The sequence below is a fragment of the Apodemus sylvaticus genome, chromosome 8 (assembly GCF_947179515.1).
Source record: "Apodemus sylvaticus chromosome 8, mApoSyl1.1, whole genome shotgun sequence".
In the NCBI taxonomy this organism is placed as follows: Eukaryota; Metazoa; Chordata; class Mammalia; order Rodentia; family Muridae; genus Apodemus; species Apodemus sylvaticus.
Window position 1 is genome coordinate 54841690 of NC_067479.1, and position 27729 is coordinate 54869418.

The 27729-nt window shown below is 38.3% G+C and overlaps 1 protein-coding gene across 4 annotated transcripts in view; it reads left to right on the forward strand.

The window, feature by feature from the left end:
- Fndc3a (fibronectin type III domain containing 3A) overlaps positions 1 to 27729 on the forward strand; it is a 184496-nt gene that overhangs the window by 38643 nt on the left and 118124 nt on the right. For all 4 annotated transcript variants that reach the window (XM_052190977.1, XM_052190980.1, XM_052190976.1 and 1 more), the window contains exon 3: positions 19005 to 19080. In XM_052190977.1, the coding sequence (XP_052046937.1) occupies positions 19005 to 19080 (76 nt within the window). The remainder of the gene's footprint in view (positions 1 to 19004; positions 19081 to 27729) is intronic.

Sequence of the window (27729 nt, forward strand, 5' to 3'; positions counted from 1 at the left end):
TGCAGGTCCTGGATTTAAATCCTCACTAGAGCATCCTCTGCTTCTGCCAGCCCCCAATTGACAAGTTCAGCAAGATTGAAAGATTGTATGCTTTCCACGAAGGCTCTGTTGTTGTTCTAAGTTCACAGCACTTCTTTAGTGTCAAATTAACAGATACAGAATCATCAAATTTTTATTTTCAGTTTATTTGATTGCTTAAGTATCTCAGCATTCTTTACTGACTACATGCTAAAATATATAGGTAATGTAAATATTGAGATTAAAAAGTTGCAACATATGCTATGCAAACTGTAACCAAAACAGAAGGGGTACTCTGTTTAACTGAACTACATGTAAGTTAAAAAAAAAAGTTACTAGAATTATCAGTTTTATATAATAGGAAAGAACAATCTTGAGGTTATAGATATGGGTCAGTGGTTAAGAGCATGTGCTACTCTTGCAGAGGACTTGATTTTTGGGTCCTAGCATCCATACTGGACAGCTTACAACATGTTACTACAGAGGATCCAACATCCTCTGCTGGCCTTCATTGGAAACTGTACTCACAGGCACATACTACCACATAGACATACACATATATACATGATTTTAAAATAAAACCTCGAGGGCTGGAGAGATGGCTCAGTGGTTAAGAGCACTGACTGCTCTTCCAGAGGTCCTGAGTTCAATTCCCAGCAACCACATGGTGGCTCACAACCATCTGTAATGGGATCTGAAGCCCTCTTCTGGCTTGTCTTAAGAGAGCAATGGTGTACTCTTATACATAAAATAAATAAATCTTAAAATAAAACCTGGTAATAAAAGAATAGGGCAGTCTTCATGTAACACTACAATTTCCAAATACCCAACATGCTGACAGAATTGAAAGAAAAGATAGCCAATTAAACAAATTAAAAGTTCTTGGCAGAAATAACCACATTTCTAATAGGTTAACACAAAAAGGCTTACAATGCTAAAATCAATAATGTAAGGTCTTGTAGAAAAAAAGGATAATTGGTTTATGCAATTGCATGCCAATTGAACTAACCCAATATCTAGAATGATGTAAAAAAATAAAATGAATAAAGAAAAGATAGTCTGAATAGAGTAATGTCAAGTAAAGAGAATTTATGTGTGCATGTGTACATGCAAACACACATACAAATGAAAACTCTCATAAAGGAAAGGCTTGGTGGCTTCTCCTGTGAATTCCAGAAATGTTTAAGGCACGATTAGTATTACACCTAAGTCATGCAGAGTCATCACAGGAGAAGCCACGTTGGTGATAGGAAATTGGTCACAGCTCTACCTGCTAGTGGGTAGAGCACTTGCCCACACGTATGGATCCCCAGCACCAGGAACATGGCACTGGCTATGATGGGTTTTGGTTTTATAACTGTATTCTAGAAGCTACTGAATTGTACATTTTATAGGACAGATTTATGGTAAATAGATTGGTAATATGGTAAATAACTTGGTAAAAACACTTTAAAGCCTATTTACCTTTTATATTTACATAATTTGAATATGCTCATCGGTGATAGCTATTACACTGACTTTCCATCTATCTCTTATAAATGGGTTACAAATGTGGAGCTGCTTTTAGATTCATACCATGGATAGACAGCTATTTCCAGGTATATGCCAAGCACACAGACACTGTCTGCTTCATTCCCCATGTATCTTCATAGTTTGTGTATAAGTGAAAAGACTAACATTCTTCAAATCCAGAAATACAATTAACTAGAACTGTAACTTTCCAAACAAAGTTAATTTAGAAATAACATACTCTTAAATTCTGCCAGCGGATATTGGATGATCCAGAACCAGATGCTACTATAGTTCTTTGTTGATTTAGTTGCTATGGTAACCAGATACATTCATGTACAATGGGAAGCTTCTTATACATTGGGTAATTTGACAATAAGGTTGGGGGGGTGGTTATGGGTGAGTGTAACTCATAAGTAAGTTATAGCTTGCCATTCTACATCAATGTGTGTTACACTAGGTAGTTCTAAAATTGTATGAAATGCTGCTGGAATGGAGTTGGATAGGCTTACCTTTTTAGACTAAGCACAAGAACAGTTTAAACCCACTTTGTCAATGGAAACTGTGTTTAGTTGGAGCAGAAGCTATTGCATTTCATAGCAGCTGTTGACAGCTGTGGCAGCAGCAGGAGAATGAGGACTCCGAAGAAGATGCATGCAACAGTAAGTAAGTGCTGCACTGGCAGGAAGGGCTTGGCCACACAGGATCTAGGGCTTAGATCCAGGATCTAGCACTTCAGTCAAACTTCATGGCTTTTATTGGACTATTACGTACTTAGAGATGATGGAGTAAGATCATGAACTGTCTAAAAATATTAGCTCAGAATAAAAACTGTGTGTTTCCCAGTTTTAAGCTTAATTTAGCATTATTGATCTTTAAAAAATCTATAGAATTCGTTTAGTAAATTTGTAGTTACCTGTATTTTGAGAAAAATATTATAAAATGAAAAGGTGGTGAAAGCAACTTTTTGGAACTATAATTAGGGGATTAATACTTTAAATATGTAGGCTATTTATCACTGAGGTTATTTTAGCTTCTGTTCTCTATTAGGGTTTTTACTGCTGTGATCAATCACCATGACTAAAAGCAAATTAGAGAGGAGAGGGTTTATTTTGCTTATAATTACAGTCCATTGAGGGAGGCAAAGGCAAGAACTTAATCAGAAATTTGGAGACACCAGGTAATGCAGAGGCCATGGAGTGGGTATGCTTACTAGCTTGATCCTTGTGACTGGCTTAGCCTGCTTTCTTATAGCACCCAGAATCATAGGCCCAGGGATAGATAGTACCTATGATGAGCTAGGCCCTCTGCCATCAATCACTAATTAAGAAAATAGGCATACTGATTTCTTTAATCTTTTCTCTTTTTTAATTGAGAATATTTTTTCCATACAATTTATTTTGAACATGGTTTCTCCAGTTCCTCCTTCTCCTTACCTCTCCACCCAACCAATTCCATACCTTCATTTTCTCTCTTTCAAAAAATAGGCAATAAATAAATAAATAAATAAGATATCAAAGAGAAAACACAGAAGCACAGGTATATATACTCCTTCCCCAATCAGAAACCATAATTCACAAGTAAAAAAATTTGTAAGACAAAAAAATGCATGAAGTGATGAGTCGTGTGTCCAAAATACCGTGCTCATTTTGTGTTGGTCATTGTCTGCTGAGTATGGGGCCTACCCTTAAGTGCTTTTAACATACCCATTGAGACTGTTGCAGAAAACTAAGTTTTCCTTTACAGGACATGTCAATTGGAGATAGCTTCTTGGTTTGGAGTGGGAACTTATACTGATATCTCGCCTAGCTTGAACTGTGCAGTGCCTGTGCATGCTGCCACAGTTGCTCTGTGAGTTCTTATGTGGATCATTTCATGGTTGGTGTCCTCTATCCCCTCTGCTCTTAGAATCTTTCTGTCTCCTCTTCTGCATAGCTACTGAGCCCTGAGTTTGAAGAAGACATCCCATTTAGTACTACTGTCTGTTCCAAAATCTCTCACTCTCTTCACTTTGTTCAGTTGTCTCTAGTCTGTAGTTGTCTATTTATAGAGGCGTTTTCTCAATTGAGGTTCCCTCTGCTCAGATGACTCTAGTTTTCAAGGTGTTATAAAAATTATGTTTATTAGCTTATGCAAATTGTATATTACAGCATTTTATTAGGTCAAGGTTTGTAGAGTCCTTCTATCTGCTGTTTTCCCAGTGTATTGTATTATGAATAAGTATTTACAACCATTAAGAGTGATGAGTTTTACCACACTGTATGAAATTGTGAGTGCAAGAGTTTTTAAGATGCCATATTAGGAAATCAGAAGGTTTTGAAGGATTAAATTCAGAGTTTGACATACAGTATGTTTTCAAAATATTAACCCAGCCCAGTGCCAAAAGAGTCCTTGTCAGTCACTTGGTCAAGGTAAAATAATTTGGGCAGTGGTTGAAAAACACATTACCTTATATATTACAGCATATAGACAGTGTGAACTCAAAGGCGGTCTCACTTGTATTATTATTCTCAACCTAATTAAATCTATACTTCCCAGAAAATGTAAAGAAGCTTGGATTGGGGCTACACAGTAAGACTTTCTTAAAAATAATCTTTTTAAAGGACTTTTATCCAAAGATTTCTCCTCTAGAGAAATAAGAATGTTTGTATTTGTACTCCATATCTGTCATTGATATTTAGGACTTGAAGTTAGGCATGCCTTGTATAGAGCAAACCTCGTATGGCTTTTCTGATTGCCACCTGGCTACATGCCAGCAATTATATTTCTAACAGGAATAGTGCTTCGCTGGTTTGGACAGGAGAAGATGGCATGTTCCTTACCCTATAGAGACTGATTTCAGTCTCTTTACACTATTTGAAGGAGATTTCATGATTTTAAGGTGTCCTTTTATCTGATAGACCTGGAAAGATGTGTGGTGTTCATTCTTATTTTAAATGGAAGGGATTTAATACCAACAGGATTGGGTGCAATCCACTGTTTGGATGTAAACGAATATTTTCATAGTTATACCTAGTGATGGTTAGTGGCAGTTGTTATTAGGTGTATGCAAGTGTTATTAATGAGTATACCTTACAGGCATTTGAATAAAGTTTATGTAGACAAAGCATACTTATCTCAGCTCTGTAATTTTATTCGTGAGTTTAGATTCCCAGGTGACATCACATGCAATACTTTTCACTATAAAGATGAATTAGGTTTTATATCATTTAAGTATCCTATTACAAATAGTTTTCACACTAAATGTAAAGACTTGAAATTTACTATCCAAGGAAACTGTTGGGTAGTTTTATTAGCTAAAATTATGTTCTAAATAATACAAATAACCCCTTTAGTTTATGTTAAGAAGCAGTTTGTGTTGGGTTAGCAGCTCTCCTGGGTCACTTAGCTCCTACCATCCTCAGTTGTGTGCTGTTTCCAGTTTACTCATCAAGATCTTCATTTTCTGTTGTTCTGCCTTTTTATTATATTACTTTCCTTCCTATTTTAATCTGATCTCCTCCGTTACTCTTATCAAGCTATAATAGACATCTTTATTATGTATTAAGGAAGTTAAAGAACATTAGACTTAGAAATACTTTTCTCAATTGGTGTGTGTATACACATATAATATGTATGTACACACACACACACACACACACATACATACATACATACATACATATATAGTGGCCAGATTCACAGCCCTGTCAGCCTGACCTTTTTTTTTATTATATTTAGTGGAATATTTTTGTGTACTATAATAGATTACATAATATGTATTAAGATTTTGTGTTATAAATATGCTAAAAATAGTTTTTAGGACCTATTTTGTCTGAATTTTTAAAATGACAGAAAATGACCAAATAAAATAACTGGTCTTTCGCTTGTATCTTTTCTCATTCTTTTTCCTCTTCTTGCTTACCACAACGTGCTGTTATTTATAATGAGATCATGGAGATTCTATTTTGTTTGTGAAAGATCCATGTAAAATGGCATGCTAACAAGTTAATTTGAAGATAGGTAAGTATTGTATTTTTGGACTTGTCAAATCCTCTCAATTATTTACCAGAAACCTGAGTAGGCAGGTACCTACGTGTAGGCTTAGCGTGTCGGCAGGAAGCCCATCCAGTGTAGCCCTTGTTCAATTGTCAGTGTTACAGAAGTGACAGTGATTCTCAGCCACACACACATCTATATATATGTATTACTTTTTAGCTATACATCTTCAAATTATTTTTAAAAATAATTCTTATTAGTACTGCCTGGAATAACTTGACTCCTGTAGTTTACTTTATTAGCTATATCATGGAGACAGTGTTTGTCTCTTTTGCTTACTGCTCTGACTCTGTCTATTATCTAGAACAGTGCTTCTTAGTTAATAGTAAATGTTTAAGTGAATGAATGAATTTTGCACACTTCCCAGTACTTATGGTTCACTCTTTTGTTCATTTCACAAATATCTTAACATACTGTAAGCCAGGTACTGCAATGCAGAGGTTTATAAACAAATCAAGATACTTGTTCATTCTGACACCTGCAGAAATGATACACTGTAAAATAACAAAAAGATGTAGAAATGGTTACAGATAATGAAAAGTGATTGGCACAGAACAGTTTGATGATAAGAATGTAAAGGGTAGTGTTTCCTGCAGTTTGGTGATCATATAGGATTCCTTTGAAGAGACACTGTTCAGAGGATTCAGAGTAAACAAGGAGCTGGCATTGGAAAGATGTTGGAAAAGCCACCATTTTGATATTCCATTAAATAAAACTTTCATAGAGAAAGTTTTAAACGTTCCTATTTTAAAACTAGGTATGTGACTAAAATCTTTCAAGGGTTATGAATTTTCTCTTAAATTTTTAACTAACATTAATTATAGATCATAATTGTTTTCATTGTGATATTTTCATGCATATATGTTTAGAGCATCTTGGATATCTGATTCCTTCTGGTGCCTTTCATGATGTTGTAACTCTCTATCCTCCATTCTCTCTCTCTTTCGGTTCATTATTTCTGCTCTTATTTTGTTCCTTATTTTTACTTCTTTTGGGGGCTCAATTTCCAGCATTATCAGTTGGACCCATAGTATACGAACTTTCCATCCTTCCCTAAGTTTTTTGATGAGTACAGTTTTGTCTGCATTTTAATTTTCAAAAAATTGAGTGGGGTTCTAGGATTAAAGTCAGGGATTGTGCGTGTTCAGCAAGTGCTCTCTACCTGAGCTCTAGCCCAAGCTGTGCAGCTTTAGATCCTGCTTCTGTTAGTGTTTGTTCTCTTTTCTAGGTCTTGTTAGAATTTCTTATGAATTATTCTAATACTTCCATGATCTTAAATCAGGCACATTCATGGTGTTGTTCAGATATTATATGTATTAGTAAGTTTCTCTAGAGCAGTAGTTCTTAACCTGTGGGTGGTGACCCCTTTAAGGCCCAAAAGCCCTTTCACAAGAATTGCATATCAAATATCCTGCATATCACAAATTTACATCATGATTCATAACAGCATCAAAATTAGAGTTTGGTAATAACAATGAAATAATTTTATGGTTTGGGTCACCACAACATGAGGCTAGCCTGACCTACAATATTGAGTTCCAGCCTAGCCAGGGCTACATAGTGAGACCTTTTTCTCAAACAAAGCAAACAGAAAACCTAAACAAAGAAAACAAAAATTATATAAAATTAAAGGAGCCTACTGAAGATCTCTGATTATTCCATTTTGTTTTGACACACATTTTCATTAAGCAGTTAACTTCAAGCTCTTCAAAATACAAAAGAAACATGGGTTATTAGCAAAATAATGCTTTCCTTAAATCTGTGTTATAGGCCTAAATGTATATATACTATGCTGATAAGTGCTTCATATGCTAAAGATCCCAAACCCAGGAGAATGAAAAAAGTGAAATAAAAGCAGGAGAACATGACCATTCCTAAAGTATGGGAAGGATTTCGTTGTAGATATAAGGGAGAAAGCAGGCAGAGTTAAGAAGAGTCCTGGTGCCTGGTCTGCCACCTAAATCAGACCAGTGAAAGGGGAGAGAGGGCAGGGAGAGGAAGAGTGGAGCCACCCACCAAGAGCTATAATGACTGATTTATATAGGGAAGGGGAGCAGAAGCTCAGCCTCTAGGAAGGAGAGGTTAGGTGGGGACTGCATGAGATTTGCTGGAAGGACCACAGATACTGAGTGAGACTTGTCCTGGGTTTGAGACCTAGCACCCAGTTACTTTAGAAAGTAACTGTATTTAGAGAATATCTTAAAAGAGGCAGTTGGAGTAAAATAGGTCAATCCTGTTTATATTTTATACTTTTAATATAACGCAAAAAACACCAGGTATCCTAAGCATAGAAGAAAATCATATTTGAGGACACAAGAAGTGACCCTTCAGAAATGAAATTTATACAAAGCTCTGAGGTCTTGGCATTTAAATATTTTTCCCTTAAAAGGACCCAAGGCATGCTAAATTCTATACCAGAAAGTTAGGCCTATGAGTGCCTTCTCACTGGACAAGCTTTTGTTGTGCAGACCTTGTTTCTTGATTTAAAACTATTGGTTAAGTAACTTAGCTACAGCCAGTTAGAGGAGGGATTAGAGGTAGGTAGGCTAGGAGTACCCTGGTGGAAGGATGAGAGACCAAGAGAAAAGAGAAAGAGAAGAGAAGTACCATGGGGAGAGAAGCACCATGAACACATGGCCAAGAGAAACAACAGGTGTCTGCCATACACCACTGGGAAGGTAGCAAAGCCTACAGCTAAAAAAGTAAATTAGGAGTGACCCCCAATAATTATCAAAGCCAAATAAAATAACCGTAGTCTGAATCTCACTTATTTGTAAGCTAGTTGGGGATAAGCTTAAATTGTTCATACTACATACCTATAATCCTCATCCTGGGGAAGCAGAGACAAGGAAGATCCAAGGGCCTTATGGTCACTCTAGCCAAGGTTTATAAACATACGGCAGTGAGCCATTGAGAAAGATACCTGATATTTACCTCTAGACACCCCCTCCCCATGCATTTGTACACACACACACACAAGTACCAAGTGAACAAAGAATTACCTGTAAATCTTAGAAAGTTAAACAAAAAAAAACAAAACAAAAAAAAAAACACCAAAAAACAACAACTCATTAACTATGATATGTTAAGATGCAGGTGACTAAATGATTTGGTGGGATAAACATAGGTTTCTTTCTTTCTTTTTTTTTTTTTTACAGCTATAAAAGAATGCAGAAGGGAATTGAAAAGACAGTTTATAGAATACAGAAAATAGTTATTAATTCTACAAGAGCTAATGGTCCAAAATCAATAACATATAGAGGAATTTTGTGACTAAAAAGTCAAGTCATTTCAGTTAAAGTGAAGGAAGTGGCTCAAAAAATATTTCTCTAGATAGGTTGTATACATGGCAGCAAACACAGCAAAGATACACAAATAACATTTGTTATCAAGATGAAGTCCCACTTAGGGGCTGCTAGAATGGTTGCAATTAAAAACAAATGGAACAACAAGTCATGGCAAGATTGTATATTGTAACTCTCATGCATCATTGGTGGGAAAGTAATATGATATGGCCACTGTATTAGTTTGGGTTTTCAGTGCTGTGAAGAGACACTATGACCAAGGCAACTCTAATAAAGGAAAACATTTAATTGGGGCTGGCTCACATTTTAGAGGTTCATTCCATTATCATCATGGTGGAAAGCATGGCACAGGTGCTTGAGAAGGAACTGAGAGTTCTATACTTTGTTCCAAAGGCCACCAGAAGGAGACTCGCTTCTGCAGGGAGCCAGGAGGATCTCTTCTGCCTTAGGCAGAGCTTCAACATAGGACCCCAAACCCTACCCCCACAGTGACACACTTCCTCTAAGTTCACATCTGTTCAAGAAAGGACACACCTTGTAATAGTTTCACTCCTTGAGGGCTAAGCATTCTAACACATTAGTCTATGGGGGCCAAACCAATTCAAACCACCATAGCTACCATAGAAAAGAAATTAAAAAATAAAGGTGGTACATGACCTAGGGAGTATACTCTGAAATTTATAACCAAAGAATTGAGAAAAGGACTCAAATTTATTTTTGCATAAATTTGAGAGCAGCACTGCTCTCAATAGCTAAAAGATGTAACAGATGTACAGAGATGTAAGTAAATAAACTAAACTATGTTTATACAATGAAATAGTAGCATAAAATGGATGAAATACTGGTTAGGATTTCATTCAAATAATACAAGAAGGGGAAACTTTCAGAAACTTTATGAAAGAAGCCAATCACAAAAGATCCTATATTTTTTGCTTTGATTTACATGAAATAAAAATCTCATTTAGATTGAAAGTTGGTTGTTACCAAGGGTTTGAGGAGAAATATCTGGACTATTTAATGGGCACAAGGATTTCTTTTGGGGTAAAGGAAACATTTTGGAAAGAAGATAGTGGCTACATAATACTGTGAACATAAATATGTCTGAATTATATACTTTAATATGATTAATTTTATGTTATGAATTTTACTTTTAAAAAGTCAGAGTACAGAAATTCTAACTGATTTTTAGGAGAGTCTGTAAGTCTCTGCTGGCACTTAGATTGTGAGAAAGGTTCTCATGTAGTTTAATCCTGATCCTCCTGCCTCTGCCTTCTGAGTGCTGGAATTACAGATGTGTACTACTTACCTAGAAAATTTATAAAATTTTTGAGGTTGAAATAGTGTTGAGGATAGAACTTAGCAGTCTTTTTGATAGAATACTGATTAGTATACATTGGGTCTTTTATTTAAATATCACAATTGTACAATCGTGTTAAGGGGAAGTAAACTAGACTCCCCCAAACAAATATGATGTATTTTCTCTTATATGTGGAATCTAGGGCTAAATTTCTCTGTCTGTCTCTATGTCTCTCTGTCTCTCTGCCTGTGTGTGTGTGTGTGTGTGTGTGTGTGTGTATAGAACAAGAAAGCAGAAAGGGAGGAAGAAGACTAAAAGGGTGCAGGGTAAGAGTGGGTATCGGGTATGTGGTAGAAGGAGGCAGGACTTTGGGGAAAGGGGATGGCTAATAGGGAGAGACAGTGGGGATGGCAGTTGGGGAGCAAATAACAACAAAATATAATGATACGTGTGGAACTTTTTAAAAAGCCCATCCTCAATTATAGTCAGTAGTAATAATTATGACAACCATGACTACTGCAGATAAGCTAGACATAAAAACTTGACAATATCTTGATATTGTTTACTAGTTTTAAGAGGAAGCAGTATGTTATAATAGATTGTGTCATGGATACCATCTTAAGAGAAGTGACTCAACTCCATTCAGTAATTCCATAGCAGTATAACAAAAATGTTAATTCTGATTTAATAGTTGTTGAAGCTAAATGAAGGACACAGTTGTTCACCAAACTATTTTTTTTTTGTAGTGCTGCCTGTTTCAGAATAGGATAAAGATGAAGTTTGGTTATGGGCTTCCTATGATTGATAGCTTTGTGAAAAGGCCAATTGATTGTCCTTAGCTTGATACTAAGGGAGCATCCTAACCCAATTCCTGTGTACCTTGTATATCATTTCTTTCCATTGAATTTTCCTAGCTTAAACAGTAGCTGCCATGCTAACTTTTTTTGTTAGAATTGTCCATGCTTTCTTTTACTATTATGACCTCCACAGTCCTATGTATTTTCTCTTCTTGAAGTGTTCTAAATAGCTCAGACTATAAAAACTTTAAAAAGAAAACCCTAAATGATCACAATCTCAGATTAAGCACTGGTTTCTAGGGTAATGCCTATATGACTCCAAACTTTTTAATGCACCTCCTCAAAGACCCTCCCTGATTGTCCTGGAGTGATGGGTTGCAGTTACCTGTTGCACATTTTTCCTGACCTCTCACTTATTACACCTCAGAGTTGGGCAGCCAAGTACTTACTTCTCCCCTTCACAGACTGTGAGCACCCCAGAACCACAAGAGTGTTTGCTACACAATAGCATGCTCTCTTTTCAAATTTATTCTCATAAAATATATCTTGATTGCAGTTTCCCCTTCCTCTACTCTTCTGTTTCACTTCAGAAGAATGCAGGCCTCCCAGGGATATGAACCAAAGATGGACACAATAAAAGAAGGCACAAACTCATATCAAGGCTAGATAAGGCCACCCATTGGGAAAAGGGTCCCAAGAACAGGTTGAGTCAGAGACACCTCCCATTCCCACTGTCAGGAGTCCCATAAGAACACCAAGCTACACAAACTTAATATATATGCAGAGGGCCTAACACAGACCCTTATAGGCAGGATTATAGATTGAAAGTTTTGTGCCTGGGTTGGTGTCCCAGCCCCACCATGGGAAGCCTTGTCTGAACAGAAGGCAGTTCAGGTTCTCTATCCTCCATTACTAGGCACCCTCTCTAGGGTCACCCTAGTACATTCCAGGGAGTTTCTGCTGTATCTTGATCCCCAAATGTCTCCCAGTTCCAGTCATCTCTCTCAATACTCTTTCCCTCCTTATTTCCTTCTCATTTTATTTCAGCCTGCTCACAGTGCACCCGAAAAATCTATTCTCCCTTCACAAGGAGATCCATGCTTTACCCCCACTGAGCCCTCCTTGTTACTTAGTCTCCGTAGAGTACCTCTTTCATAAATAATTTTTAAATAAAGAAGTAAACTTTACTTACTCATTTTTGTTAGAATTTTTAATATGACTGTTTCTCTTTTATTATTAGAATATTATTTTCGGTATATTGTGTTTGATTTTCTTAGTTTTGTTTCATTTTGTCAGTTTTATAGTGAATAGCTATTCATATTTTATAAGACACCGCAGTATACTCAGTATACCATAGGAAAATCAGCACAGTTTGGCTCAATATGAACAGTTATTGCTTGATAATGTACAACATTTTTAGGCATTATGGGAGATTATAGTGATAGTTTTGACAGGTTGCTTAGATAATTAGCTAATGTTTTCTCACATTAGATTCAAATGTTTAATTTACTTATTTTGGGCAGAATTTTAAATATTTTTTAAAGGAGAAGAAACCATAGAGACACTAAAAAACACGGATTTAAAAAAAAAAAAACAAAAACAAGAAACTTATGTTGTAGAAAATCTTCCATAGCACAAAATGAAATCCAACAGGTATACAGCAAAATATGCTATAAGGCTAACACTGGGGTAGTCAGGAGCTCTCTTTCTCCACTTCTTGATCTTCAGAAAGATTATTTGGACTTATTTTCCATGGATTCCAAAGGGAATTTTCCAGTGGGCTCAAAGCCCAGTCAGTGTCTATGTTTGTGATAACATGGCCAAGCCTGGATTTGACCCTGAGGACGGTGCAGGATGCAAGGTGTGGGTCATTGAGAACTCCACTATATAGCAAAACTTGCTCAGAATGCTTTTCAGAGCTGACTTAGCTGACTTCACTTTTGCCACCAGTGCCCCTTAGAAGGAGAGCCTCCACTATGGATTCATCCTGCTTGCTTGGTTGTTTTCCACTTTTATATCTACCTAGAATGAGTTAAACTTTAATTTTGGAAGTTAGTAAATTTTTGCTGAATGAATAAGTACAGTAAGAGCTAGCTAGCGCATGTTAAAAATGGTATGTAGTAGAAGCCACAGGTATTTCTGTGTATAAAGCAGAAGTTTTATTAGGGTTTAAACTTGAAACATGATAAGGTGCTTCATTTATATCATGTGATTTCACGAGTCTATCACTGATACCATTCTCTGTTCTTACTCTTAGTTTTGAGTTGCAGACCTGCTCGGATGGTTAGGGAAATGAAACAATGAAATATTCCATTGTTTTTATTCAAGTTACTAAAACAATACCACTTAAAGCCAAATCTTTGATCTAAGTGATATTTTAAAGACAGACAAAATAAAATAAAGTATCAAGAATGGTAATTTGTGGGGCTGGAGAGATGGCTCAGCAGTTAAGAGCACTGATTGCTCTTCTGAAGGCCCTGAGTTCAAATCCCAGCAACCACATGGTGGCTCACAACCATCGGTAATGAGATCTAATGCCCTCTTCTGGGGTGTTTGAAGACAGCTACAGTGTACTTACATATAATAAATAAATAAATCTTTAAAAAAAAAAAGAATGTTTATTTGTGGCTCTGAACTAATGTTTAAGACAGTGTGGGAAACAAAAAGATTTTAAGCTATTTGGAGTCCTCTGATTTTGACCCCCTTGGCTTTTTGGTTCATTGGCAGGTGCCAGTGTATTTGTTATTGTTCTTGTTTGTGTGACACAATGCCCAACAAGGACAGTTGAAGGAAGAAATGGTTTATCTGGGCTGACATTGGAAGGTTTATTATGTCATGTGGGGAAGCCATAGCAGAAATGCAAATGATCTAGTCACAATGTTTTCCCAGGGAGAAAGTGTGTCCCTTTGCAAGGTGAGGATGGCTCCACTGACATCCAGGGCAGGTCTCCCATTCTCAGTCAGTTCTTCTAGGAAACAGTTGTATACATACGTGGAGGTGAGTGCCCTTGTGATTCCAAAGCTTACCAAGTTGATGATCAGATCACAGACAACCACCACAAGTTGACATCCTTTCAACTTGACAACCAAATATATGACACTTTATAGCACAGTATTTTACCTCTGGTTCCTAAAGTCTAATAACATTCATCTCATAAAAAATTTGCTTTTAGTTCATCTTTAAACGTCCCCAAATCCTTTAATAATCTCAAATGCAAGCCTTTAATACAGTTCATGTTCTGGTGACCCCCAACCATAAAATTATTTTCATTCCTACTTCCTAACTAATTTTGCTACTGTTATGAATCATAATGTTAATATTTGATATGCAGGGTGGTCTTAGGTGACCCCAGTAAAAAGGACTTTTAGACCCTCCAACAGGGGGAGTGACCCACAGGTTGAGAACCCCTGGATTGAAGCAAAGCAAGACTGAAACTCAGTAAGGTAAAAACTAAACCCTATAATTCCATGTTAGATGTCTGAAGCTCATACTGTGATCCTTTGCACATCCAGATCTTTATTGTGACTTGGGCTTCCTCTTCCCAGCCTCATGTAGTGCCCTCTCATGGTCTCCTTACAGAGAATATAGCCCTGCCACACTGTCTGGTCTTAGTGGCTTTCCAGAACTGTCTCAAAAACCTCCATGACCCTTTGCATTCTATGTACCTGATTGTATGTTAGTGAAAAACCAGAACCTTATGGACATTACTTGTTGTGACCACCCTCGCCAGCAAGGAAGGACGCAACACCGAGGATCTTCTTCAAGCAGTTTATTCAGGAGACCTTTACAGACTTGTAGCTAATGGCCGAAGACCCCGGGGAGAGCTGGGGCGGCCCTTATATACTAACCCCAAACTAATCAATCTTTGCCATATGGGTAGTGTGGATTGGGTAGTGGGTAGGTCATTGTTATGCGGAAGGTGCGAAACTCAGCAAGCTACTCCAAATAAGGAGCTATTTTTCTCAGGGAGCGCTTGCCATCTGGAAGGTGGAAGTCAGCACCATCTTTAGGGCTCAGCATGTCGCGGCTCCCAACAATTACTGTCATTTCTGTTGCTGGATGGAGTTGTATGAAGCCTGTACCTCTTGGACAAACAATGCAGTATCCTCTATTTGCCAACCCTCAGGAAATACCTACAGTGGACCCCATTCAGTCCAGGTTCACTTATTTAGAATCTGTATTTTCACAAAACCTTCAGTCTTTCTCTCAGGGCACCTTTCCTGTTGTTCCAGTGAACAAGAGGTTTCCCTTCAGTGGTCCTAGTCTCTTAACAGTTAGAGATGTTTGTCTGCAGCTTTAAACTTTATCACACTTCTTTCCTTGCCAAATTTGACATTTTTCCTTCTTTTTGCTCTTTCTTTTTGGTGGATATAAGAGCAGAGAACAGTCTGAATGCTATTCTGCCTTGAAACTTTTCTGCCAAATAACTCAGTTCATTGCTTTCTAATTCAGCCTCACTTACCTTCAGGACACAGGCACAATGAAGACAGATTCTTTACCAGAATATGACACAAATGTCCTCTGGCCAGTTAACTTTGGATCAATGAAGCCTATTATGGTGGGACCATAAAGCAGCTAGTCATACTGAATCAGAAACAAGTATTTATACATCCTTTGGATAGATTGTCCAGTGAATTTATAATGCAAACCATATAAAAACTTTAATAGTCACCTTAAAATTTTTAAACAGGCAAAATTAATTATACTATTTTCACACAGGGTGTCCAGAATATTGGAGTAATGCAAAATAAACACAAAATCTGCTATTTTCCACTGTTAGGATTTGAGGGTACTAAGTGCTTTTAAAATCTAGTCTCTATTTTACTTAACCCATACTTATATACAAGCATATTTTAGTGCCTCTTGTTATTAGGTCACAAAACTATGAGAGAAATTAAATATGGAAACAATAGGAAATATAAGGGAAAAGACAACATTGACTATAGGAAAATAGTTCTAGTAAAGTAAAAGGCAAAAAGAAGGTGAGAGAGAATTTATAACATAAGAATCTAGTAAGATATTTGTACTGGCTAGTTTTATGTGTCAACTTGACACAGGCTGGAGTTATCACAGAGAAAGGAGCTTCAGTTGGGGAAGTGCCTCCATGAGATCCAGCTGTGGGGCATTTTCTCAATTAGTGATCAAGGGGGGAGGGCTATTTGTGGGTGGTACTACCTTTGGGCTGGTGCTCTTGGGTTCTATAAGAGAGCAAGTTGAGCAAGCCAGGGGAAGCAAGCCAGTAAGAAACATCCCTCCATGGCCTCTGCATCAGCTCCTGGTTCTTGACCTGCTTGAGTTCTAGTCCTGACTTCCTTTAGTGATGAACTGCAACGTGGAAGTGTAAGCTCAATAAACCCTTTCCTCCCCAACTTGCTTCTTGGTCATGATGTTTGTGCAGGAATACAAACCCCGACTAAGACAAATTGGTACCAGCGTAGTGGGGTATTCCTGTGACAACCTGACCATGTTTTGGGGAGGACTCCATTCAGTGTTAGGAGCTCTGTGGAATGTTCTGTAGGAGCTTGGAAGACAATGTTAAGAACAGTGCAAAAGATGGAGGCCTGGCTTGTGAAATTTCAGAGGGAAGATTAAAGACTCTTACAGTGGCCATGTTTTGATTGTGAAGATTCTGTGGTTTTGGTTAGCTGGGGCTGAAGAATCAGCTGTGAGTAACAAGATACCAGAACCACTAAAGCAAACCTTTGTGTTACTGGGACTATTGATGCTGGTTAGCTGGAGCTAAGAAATTAGCGGTGATTAAGAAGAGACCAGCGTCACTGAGATGAAATCTTCTTGGAAGTGTTTTCTGAGAGCACAGAGAGTGTGTTTCAGAGATAGCCACAGTTATATTTTGTGCTGTGGCTGGACTTGGTACTGTGTAAGAGTCACCCAGATGGTACTGGTTTTGAAGGTATGAAGGGGTCATGAAGAGCAGCTGAGGCTCTTGGCACAGTGAGAGGCCACGGAAGGCCATTGGTAAAGGTGCAGCCTCAATTGCAATTGATGGCCCAGGACTTGAAGGGGTCATGCATAGGAATAAAGGCTTGTCACCCTGATGAGAGCCTATGAGAGGCTATTGGTGAAGCCTAATTACAGTGGAAGATAGCAGCGTTTTGGAGATGCCAGTACCATGCGATGACCACCAAGAACAGCAGCAGCAGTGGAGTACAGGCAGCTGGAACCTAGAAGACAAGCTGTGTGCTACAAAGGGCAGAGCTGGAGAAGTGACGCAAGACCTTGGAGGAGCCCAGAAGATTGTGAGTTGGATCCCAGACATTGAACCATTGGAGTTTGAGTTTTGCTTTTGGTTGTGACTGTGCCCTGATATGTTTCCCTCTTGAAGGAAGAAAGTATTTTAGTGGAGCCCACAGTTAAGAGACTTTGAATTTTTAAAAGACTTTAAATTTTAAGGATATTGAACATTTTAAGGTGATTGAACTTTTAATATGTAAAGACTGTGGGACTTTTAAAGTAATTTAGATTTTGGGGATGAATAAGGAAGTAAGGGTTGAGGCTTAATAGTGATGTGTTTGTGTGTCAAGTTGACAAGGGGTCAATTGTACTGGCTAGTTTTGTATGTCAACTTGACACAGGCTGGAGTTATCACAGAGAAAGGAGCTTCAGTTGGGGGGAGTGCTTCCATGAGATCCAGCTGTGGGGCATTTTCTCAATTAGTGATCAAGTGGGGAGGGCCCCTTGTGGGTGGTACTACCTTTGGGCTGTTATTCTTGGGTTCTATAAGAAAGCAAGCTGAGCAAGTCAGGGGAAGCAAGCCAGTAAGAAACATCCCTCCATGGCCTCTGCATCAGCTCCTGCTTCTTGACCTGCTTGAGTTCCAGGCCTGACTTCCTTTAGTGATGAACTGCAACGTGGAAGTGTAAGCTCAATAAACCCTTTCCTCCCCAACTTGCTTCTTGGTCATGATATTTGTGCAGGAATAGAAACCATGACTAAGACAATATTATTCTCAATATGTAGAACATTCATGCAAATTTCTAGAAACACTCGAAAGCCCAGAAAATAAGTAGTAAGGTGACATAATCAGGCCGTTTACAAAAAGTGTAAAACATGCACATGATAAGCATGAAGTGCAGCCACACTGAATGCAGCTACTTGGTTCTGGATGCTTGTCCAGAGTGCTTGAGAGCCCGGCTTTGATCCCAGCATGGAAAAACATGCAAATTAAGATCTGTTACAGCATCCACGATTATAAAGCTACGATTTTTAGCAAATTCAGAATGCAGTGAAAGGGTGTTCTTGCAGACTGTTAGAGGGAATGGAACATAGAAGAGACCGTTAAGGTAATAGAATAAAGGGTACCAGAATTTGTTTTCTAGGTCTCTGTCATAATGAAATCAAGCTAACTAGAGAGGAAGAGACTACATGCATGAAGTGCTCGCTTCTCTGCTCTCTACATTAATGGAAAAATTGAGGACTACCAGAGCTCCTCATCTAAGGGAGGGCTAATTACTTGGTGATATAGTGAGGTAGTCCCCTGATGGGATACTTGAGTAGTATGACATGGAAGGCCTTTTAGAAAATCACAGTGTTATATAAAATTTAGGAGATAAAGTCAATTTTGTACAGATAATGAGATGAATTTTATCATTATCTTGACTATTTTAGGACTCTGGTTCTTATTTTTCTAGTTTTTTGTTTAGTCAGGTTTCAAATGTCATAAAATTAGTATATAGTTTACTTATAAATGATGAAATTAAACTTACACTTTCATATATACCTTTTTCTCTTAATTCAAGTATCAGTTTATCAATTCCTAAGTGCTGTGTTGAAGTATAATATGTAATCCACAATTGTGAGGTTTGACTCCCATCATTTTTACTGAGAGAAATTTTTTACTTCTCAGTAAATTTGCCATTAGCTTATTTTTTTGTTTTCTTTCTTTCTAGCCTGATTATGACCTATTGAATATTAAACTAAGCATAATGTATTATCTCCAACTTTCTAAGGTTACTAGCTGCACATTTTTATATACTGATTTGTTTTTTTATAGTTTTGATTAATTCTTTCCATTGTTTCCAGGTTATTCTGGTACAAGTTAATCCAGGGGAAGCATTTACAATAAGAAGAGAAGATGGACAGTTTCAGTGCATTACAGGTAAGAGGAATAATCTACTACATTCTGTAACAGAAAAGAAAATCCGTCTTTTATTTTTCCAGGTAGGCAGTAGTGGGTACACTTGTGCTTTCTCCCTTTGTCACAATCACAAACTTGAGTACTAGTCATTTAACTATTGCAACAGGACCCTAACTAGTCTCTTTCTCTTTTCTTGATTCATCTAACTATAAAATTCTATTGTGTACATTTCATTAGTCAAAAAATGTAAGTGACTCTAGCCTGGTCTTTCTGTCCTCAAAAGACCATTCTGTTTTTATTCTAATCTTGTTTTTATTTCCCCTCCAGTGCGGTTCCCTCAGGCTTTGTTTTAAGATTTATTTATTTATTTTATGTATATTACTACACTGTAGCTGTCTTCTTCTGTCTGCTTGTTAACTGCAAACCTGTCTTGTTCAGTCAGCACAAGTTTCCTTATCTAGGATTCACCCTAGTCACCACACTCCAGTTAGTTCTAACCCAACTGCTTAAACTTAGGTCAGATGTTCTCCCATGTTTACTACAATCTTCCTTTACTGGACATCACCTTAGCATTTTGAACTGAATATTTTTCAGCTGTTAGAAGCCATCTCGTGGGTTTAGTAGAGTCCCCGTGCTCTACACACTCGTTCTTTTTTACCCTCCGTGATTTATGACAAATACAGATCTCTCCAGATATCAACAAATTCCCTGAGAGAAACAAAGCAACAACCTCCAATTAGTGAGCATTGTGTTTATATATGAAAATGAGGGCTATAGAAAGGTTAGGGTGGCCCCTTCATCATAAAAGGAGAAACTTGTATAAGCAGGGCTGTGGTAGGATGCCACATGATGAAGATTCAGGTCTTTAAGTTCACTAGTCAAAGATTGCCAACACAGCCAGAGATAAGCAGTGTCATGGGATAGGTGTTCTCCTTTGTCCATCAGAATAAACCAACCTTACCAGCAGGGTATCCGTAGATACCCTTAGCACTGAGATAGTAAGTTTCTCTCAGCAAACAGACAAAAAGTCAGTGTCTTTGGAGATAGAGAAGCTGAGTTAAACATTAGCTGTTTCTTAGTAGCCTGCTATAAGGTGCTACAGGTTATTTAAGTTCAGTAATACATTTCGTATCAGTACAGATCTCGTTCCCATCAGTATAAGGTCAGGGTAAGAATAACTGCCTTAGTTAGGGTCTTATTGCTATTTAGAGACACCATGACCACAACATTTAATTGGGGCTGGCTTACAGTTTAGATGTTTAATCCATTATAGTCAAGGTGGTACGCATGGTGGCATTCAGGTAGACAGGATGTTGGAGAGGTAGCTGAGGGTTCTATATCTGGATTTGAAGGCAAAAGGAAGAGACAGTGAGCCAGGCAGCCTGGCTTGAGCTTCTGAGAACTCAAGGCTCACCCCAGTGACATACTTTCTCCAAGAAGGCCATGCTTACTCCAGCAAGGCCTTATAGTGCTACTCCCTGTGGAACTATGGGGGGCATTTTCATTCAGACCACCACATTAACTAATAAGCATACATTATACCTGAAACTGGACCTGTTATATCTGCAGTACTCAGTAAGTAGAGATAGTGAGTTCTGTGGTGTAACTGCTAAGAGAAGGTGAGCCCGGTCTACTCTGAAACCCTTGATACAGCTGTTCAGAAACTGACTTGCCAGGTGCTTGTGTACTTCACCTGCATGCAACATTCATTTCAGTTGTTATGAAATTATGTATGTTTATGTTGAATTTGAAGTGCTTATTTTACCTTTCAACTAGTACCTGGATACTTTGGATTTATATTTTTTTTTATAATTTGTTGTCTCCCTTTTGGTTCTTGGATTTCTACCTAATAATCATGGCTTTAAATTAAAGAATCCAGGGTGTTGAGTCACTAACTACCTTTGTTAACATCTAGACTGTAATACTTTTGTGAGTGAAGGACTTACGCACACTCGGATTAACATTGGCTGTGAATGCCACAGACTGACCACAGTTTTCAGAGCCCCTTTCCTGTCATTCTACATTGCCTAGCTCTAATGTTGAATCTTTTAAAATACCTTAGCCAATAGTCACAAGTCAAACTTGGAACCTTACATGCATTAGAAATATCACTAAGTTAATCAAAAATATTTGTGTTGTAAATGGGATAATATAGAAATAAGCTATATCCCTGAAAGGATCTAGACAAGAGAGTGTATAAGCAGTATATACATTAAAAAAGCTTTGCCATCTTTACTAACTTCAAATAGAATTTTTTGTTTCACTATAAATCACATAGAATATAAATTTCTGATCATATAGCTTGCTTGTGTGCCTTTCAAATTATTCATAAATATTGATCAAGCAAACATTTTAATTAATTAATATAATATTGATTTCCCTCAGTGCACTAATAGATGAAAAACAAATTATTTTATTATATTTTAAAACTTAAGGATAGCTAAATCACAGAATGATAAACAGCTTATGTTTCAAGAGTTAGTTTGTGACTGTAACCTTTAAGTTATCTCTTCATAACTCCTTTCATTTGATTTTTATATCTAGCAGCAACAGCCTCCTGCAGGACCTGAAGAGTTGTGTACTGTACAGACTGCCTCAGTGTTTACCAGACATTAAGGGAGTTGACTTTTGTATGAGCATTCTGTACAAGGACACATTTTTGTGCTTCACTGGGAAACAGTCTTTTCTCTAGATGATGATGATGATGATTATAATAATAATGATAATAATAAATTGAAACTTTGTTTTTAAATTACTTCATAGAATCTTTTAATGAGGGGAAAATAATAAAGCTCTCTTAATTTATGTTTTCATCTGTCCAGAATTATTAAGTGTACTTATCAAGTTTTATGTCAACTTGCCACAAACTAGAGTTTTCTGTGAGACTTTCAACTGAGAAAATTCCTCTATAAGATCAGGCTGTAGGGCATTTTTCTAATTAGTGATTGATGGGGGAGGGTCCAGTATAGAGTGGGTGGGGCTGTACTTGGGCTGGTGGTCCTGGGTTCAGGACTGAGTAAGTCATGAGGAGCAAGCCAGTAAGCAACACCCCTTTGTTGCCTCTAGATCAGCTTCCCACTTCTAGGTTCCAGCCCGTTTGAGTTCCTGTCCTGACTTTCTTCAGGGTATGATATGGAAGCAAAAGCTGAATAAATCCATTCCTCCCCAGTTTGTTCTTATCATGATGTTTCTGCACAACACTAGAACCCATAACTAAGATAAGAGGGCTACATGTGAAAGAGGAGTAGCAGTAAGTAAAGACTGGTTTGGAGAGAAGTCTATAGGGAAAAACGTTAATGGTCACTTGATCTTGTCCTCTCCCTCCTCCATCAGGAATGTAAGACCCTTTCTGGATTTGAGCTGTAGAAAGAAGCACAGGAACAGGTGAGAAGCAGCCAATTGAATGCCTCAGGGGAGGAAAATCAGAACAGTGTAGTTGAGAGGAAAAACAGGGTCCTTTTTTTTTTTAATTTTTTATTTAGTTTTCTATATTCTTTGTTTACATTCCAAATGATTTTCCCATTCCTGGTTCTCCCCTCACCCTAAGTCCCATAAGCCCTCTTCCCTCTTCCCATTCCCCCAATCAACACCCTCCCACTCCTCTGTCCTGGAAATCCCCTACAATGCTGCATCAAGCCTCTCCAGGACCTGGGCCCTCTCCTTCCTTCCTTCTTGGGAATGATTTGTTATGTGGGTTGTGTCTTGGGTATTCTGAGCTTCTGGGCTAATATCCACTCATCAGTGACTGCATTCCATGTGTGTTCTTTTGTGAATGAGTTAGCTCACTTAGGATGATATTTTCCAGTTCCAGCCATTTGCTAAGAATTTCATGAATTCATTGTTTTTAATTGCTGACATTGTTTTTAATTTTTAGACAGAGTAAACAGTATTCAAAAACATTAGAAGGAAAGACTGACTTGAATTATTTGAATAACATTGGAGACTAGAATTGCTTAAAATAAAAGTTGTATAAAGGGGGGAATACAATGGGAGATGGAGCTGAGATGCTGACAGTTCTTGAAATGGCCCATACAGCATGCTGACAACTTGAGCTTTATTAAAATATGGAAGAACTCTTGAAGGTAGTTAATGGTCTAGAAAGCCGGAAACCATTTGCCTGACCTTCCTAGGCCTGCCAGTGCTGGGATTATAGGTGTGCCATTAAGCCTAGTTCACTGTGAGCTTTTTGAGTACTCTCCTGGGTTTCCTGATGCTGCTGTCCCTTTGATCATTGACTTATTTCATTCTGGGGTATGGAAAAGTCAGGCTCTTGTGACTGGGATCCAGTTTATTATTCTGCTTATTGATTGACTTTATTTATACTCCCTGATGGGACCTGGTGAAACTCAATAGTTTCAGCCTAAATATATCCTTACTTTTGAAATGAAAATACTATCTTGAGTCTCTCTTGATTATGCATCAAGAGATTTTGAAACATATCTTAATATGTTTAATAAGTAATAATAAACTTAATGTTTATCTGTTTTAGAGGCAAAATGCTTTGCTAAGAAAGTCAACATATTATCTTCCTAGTAAGAAACACTGAAAATTAGGTAATGCTTGTTGGGTAACTCATACCTGGGTTTGTAAACATTAAATGAGTATATTTGTAGTTTGAATATTATTAGCTATTTGTAGCATATGCTAGTGACTGCCTTTCTTAAATTTATTTGTGAAATAGTAAGGAGAAAAAGGAATTAGTCAAGGTTTCTAAATTAGGCTTACTGACAACATGAAGAGGCATATTTCATAAAGAGCAAGTACCAAACCTGGTAAGTAAGCATACAGTGTGTTCCATTATTATACACATATATCTTATATATGTTTGATATATATTATACCTTATTCTTTTAAACTTTACTTGTATTTTATATGAGTTTTTGTATGTACATGTGTGCCTACTCCCCTTTTGTCCAGAAAAGGGCACCAAATCCTCTAAAACTGGAGTTGTAGATGTTGTGAGCTACCATGTGGGTCCTAGGAATTAAACCTGGGTCCTCTGCAACATCAGCCAGTGCTCTTAACCACTGAGCCATCTCTACAGTCCTTTTATTTCCTTTTACTGCGAACTTCTCAATTCCTCTTGCCAAATAGTTTCTCGTTCTGTTTTCATGTTGTATATATTCCATTACCCTCTTGGACCTTCAGGCCTCTTCTTTCCCTGTCATAATATAATCTCTTTCTACTTTCCTTTCTTACACACACAAGTATAGATTCTGCATATGAAAATTATATTTTTTTTGAATTAACTTAATTAGTTTAATGTAATGCTTTCCAGCTCTAGTTGTTTTTTTTTTTTCTGCAAGTGCCATTTTGTTCCTTTTTACCAGGGTATCAAAATCTATTCTATACATTACCAAATTTTCTTTTTTTCAATGACTGTATAAACTGATTTCATATCTTAGCTGTTAGAAACAGAGTAGTGATAAATATGGACATGTAATTATCTCTTTGTGATGACTTAGAATCTTTTGAGCATATGCTCAATATTTTCAACATTTTAGTGTTAAATGTGTGTGTGTGTGCTGCAAGTATTTCTTTTCCTATTGAAGTCTGTTTTATAGTCAGGGTTATTATTCCTGAGATGAAACATGACAAAAAGCAAGTTGAGGAGAAAACAGTTTATTTGGCTTACACTTCCACAGCACTGCTCATCATTGGAGGAAGGCAGCACAGGAAGTCAACAGGGAAGGAAGCTGAAGGCAGGAGCTGATGCTGAGGCCGTGGTGAAATGATGTTTACCGGCTTGCTACCCATGGCTTTTTCAGCCTACTTTCTTATAGAACCCAGCACCAATAGCCCAGGGATTGTCACAATCCACAATGGGCTGGCCTCCCCAGTCAGTCACTAATTAAGAAAATGCCCTATACACTTGCCTACAGCCTGATTTTATGGAGGCTTTTTTTTACACTTGACTCCACACCCTTCCCTTACTCTAGCTTGCTTCAAGTTGTCATAAACCTAGCCAGCATAGTCTTTTTTTTTTTTTTTTGTAAAGAAATGTTTTTATCTATAAGTGACAATGTTTTACCTCTTCTGGCAGTTTGATTAAAAGTTTTCTTTTGTTTATGGGTATGTGTCTGTGTGTGGGTATACCATGTACTTGTGAACACCAGCAGATAATATTGGATCCTCTGGAGCTGGAAGTACAGAGAGCCTCTCAATATCAGTGTTGGGAACTGCATCTGGATTCTCTGTAAGAACTTAACTTCTCTTTGATCCATCATGAATTAATTTTCATATAAGTTTAAAAAATGGATCTGGTTTCATTCTTGTGTGTGAGGAAATTTAATTTTCCCAGAATCATTAAATAAAGAAGCTGTCTTTTCTCCACTTTATATTTTTGACAGCTTTTGTTCAGAATTATGTAGGTATAACTATATGGTTTTTTATCTGGTCCTCTATTCTAGTCTCTTGGTCTACATGTCTTTGTTTTATCAAATTCTTATTATTATGTCTTGTTAATGGATTTAAGATTGGGGACTGACGTATCTCTAGCATTGATCTTTCTCTGCCAAGGATTGCTTTAGGTATGTAGAGTTTTTTTGTGTTTCCATACCAGTTCTCTAGTACTCTGAAAAATGTCATTGGAGTTAAAAACATTTTTATTTGTCGTGTGTGTGTGTGTGTGTGTGTGTGTGTGTGTGTGTGTGTGTGTGTGCGCGCGCGCGCGCGCTCTCTCACATATGTATGACTTTGTAGAGTCACTTCTCTCCTTTTGCCTTTAAGGGTTTCCATGGATTTAGTTAGGTCACTAGGCCTAGGCTTACACAACAGCTCCCTTGCCCAATGACTTACCTCGTTGACCCAGAGTGTCATTGAAATCTTGATGGTAACTTCATTGAGTTTGTACATTGCTTTTGGTAATGTAGCCATTTTCACAATATTAATTCTGAATACACATAAACCTCTATAGGCTCATAGCAATTATATGATGCAAATTACACTGAGCCCAATTTCAGAAGCTCTCATATCCTTTTGACAGTCCAGATATTGTTCAAAAGTCCAAGTCTAGGATCTCCTCTGAGGCTCAAGGTAGTCTGTTAATTGTAACACCTTGTGCCATAAAATCTGAAAAAAAAAAAAAAAGACTAACAAGCAAATAAAAACCATCATTACATATTGCTGACATGCTGTGGAATATACATTCCTCTTCCCAAAGAGAGGCATAGGGGGATGCTGAGGAAGTACTAAACAAGATTAAACCCCAGCAAGGCGCATATTAAGCCCTATAGTTAGTAAGATGCACAATATATAGTTTCTAGGGGTTTAGGAGACAGGGCTCCCCCCCCCCCCAGCTTTGGTACCTGTACCATGCATCTCTTTTGAGCTCTTTCTGATCCCTCTACTCAGCCCTCCTAGGGAGACTTCTCATAGCTATGGCACCTTCAACATCCTAGAGTATCCATCACCATCCAGACTTTATTTACGTAGCTTAATTCAGTGGCCTTTCAAGGCCTGCTTACAGGGAAGTAGACCCAGCCATGTGCCATCTACCTCTGCAGATCTCTAAAGGAAGAACTCATGGTTTCCCGCCCCAATCTTATATCTTTCTTGTCTTTAAAATATGGCCTCTTTGGACCCAGCTGTACCTCTCCTGGGTGCATATACCCAGAAGGTGCTCCAACATGTAGTAAGGACATATGCTTCACTATGTTCATAGCAGTCATATTGATAATATCCAGAGCCTGGAAACAACCAGATGTCTTTCCTCAGAGGAATGGATACAGAAAATGTGGTACATTTATACAATGGAGTACTACTCAGCTATTAAAAACAATGACTTGACTCAGGAGACTTGCGGCAGCAGCGGCGGTGGCAGCAGTGGCTGGTCCAGCTGAAGGGCCATCAGCAGTGGAACCAAGGCGACACAGGGTCCAGTTAGGCCCTGCGCCCACGACCACTGACCTTCGCTGGCCAGCCGAGCTGCAAGCAGCGGCGGATTTACGGTGCCTTTCATGGCACAGAAGCCACTTCAGAACTCTGCCTCCCGCCAGTCAGGAGAGACTCACCTCCATCTTGGTTTCGGACTCCAGAGAGATCAGACAGACTGAGGTACACAAACATAATCCGAGGCCAACATCGCGGGGGTCTAAGCCTGACGGGCGTTGGCCTGCATCCAGGCCCTGGGCTGTTCGGGGGGCCATTGGGGTGCCAACCCAGACAGGTGGTTTTTTTGCCCTGGCTAGCGCGGGCGCCACCATTTTGCCTACAGGACTCCAGAGAGCTCTAGCAGGCAAAGTCAGCTAACAGGCATAGCCTGAGGCTAACAAAGCGGGGGGTCTAGGCCCCAACAGGACCTGGACTGACCCCAAGAACTGGGCAGATTGGTGGGCCATCTGTGTATCAACCCGCCCAGGAGGTTGTTAGCACAGCAGACTCTCCCAGCACTTTCAGCGAGTGCGAGCGCACACGCCCACCATCCTGGCTACCTGACAGACCCAATTAAGTCATAGCCCGAGGGGAACTTTGCTCAGACCTTGGCCTCCCAGGCTTTTACCTGGACTCAGGGCCTGAGCAGCCAGACTAGGCTTGTGTGCACCAACCCGGTTGGGAGATTGGCTGCCCAGCAGAGTGATCAGCACAGGGAAAAGGTCCCAGCAGCATACACCCTTCAGCACTCCCTGAAGGTGCAAACGGGCACCATCTGGTTCACAGACACAATGTGGG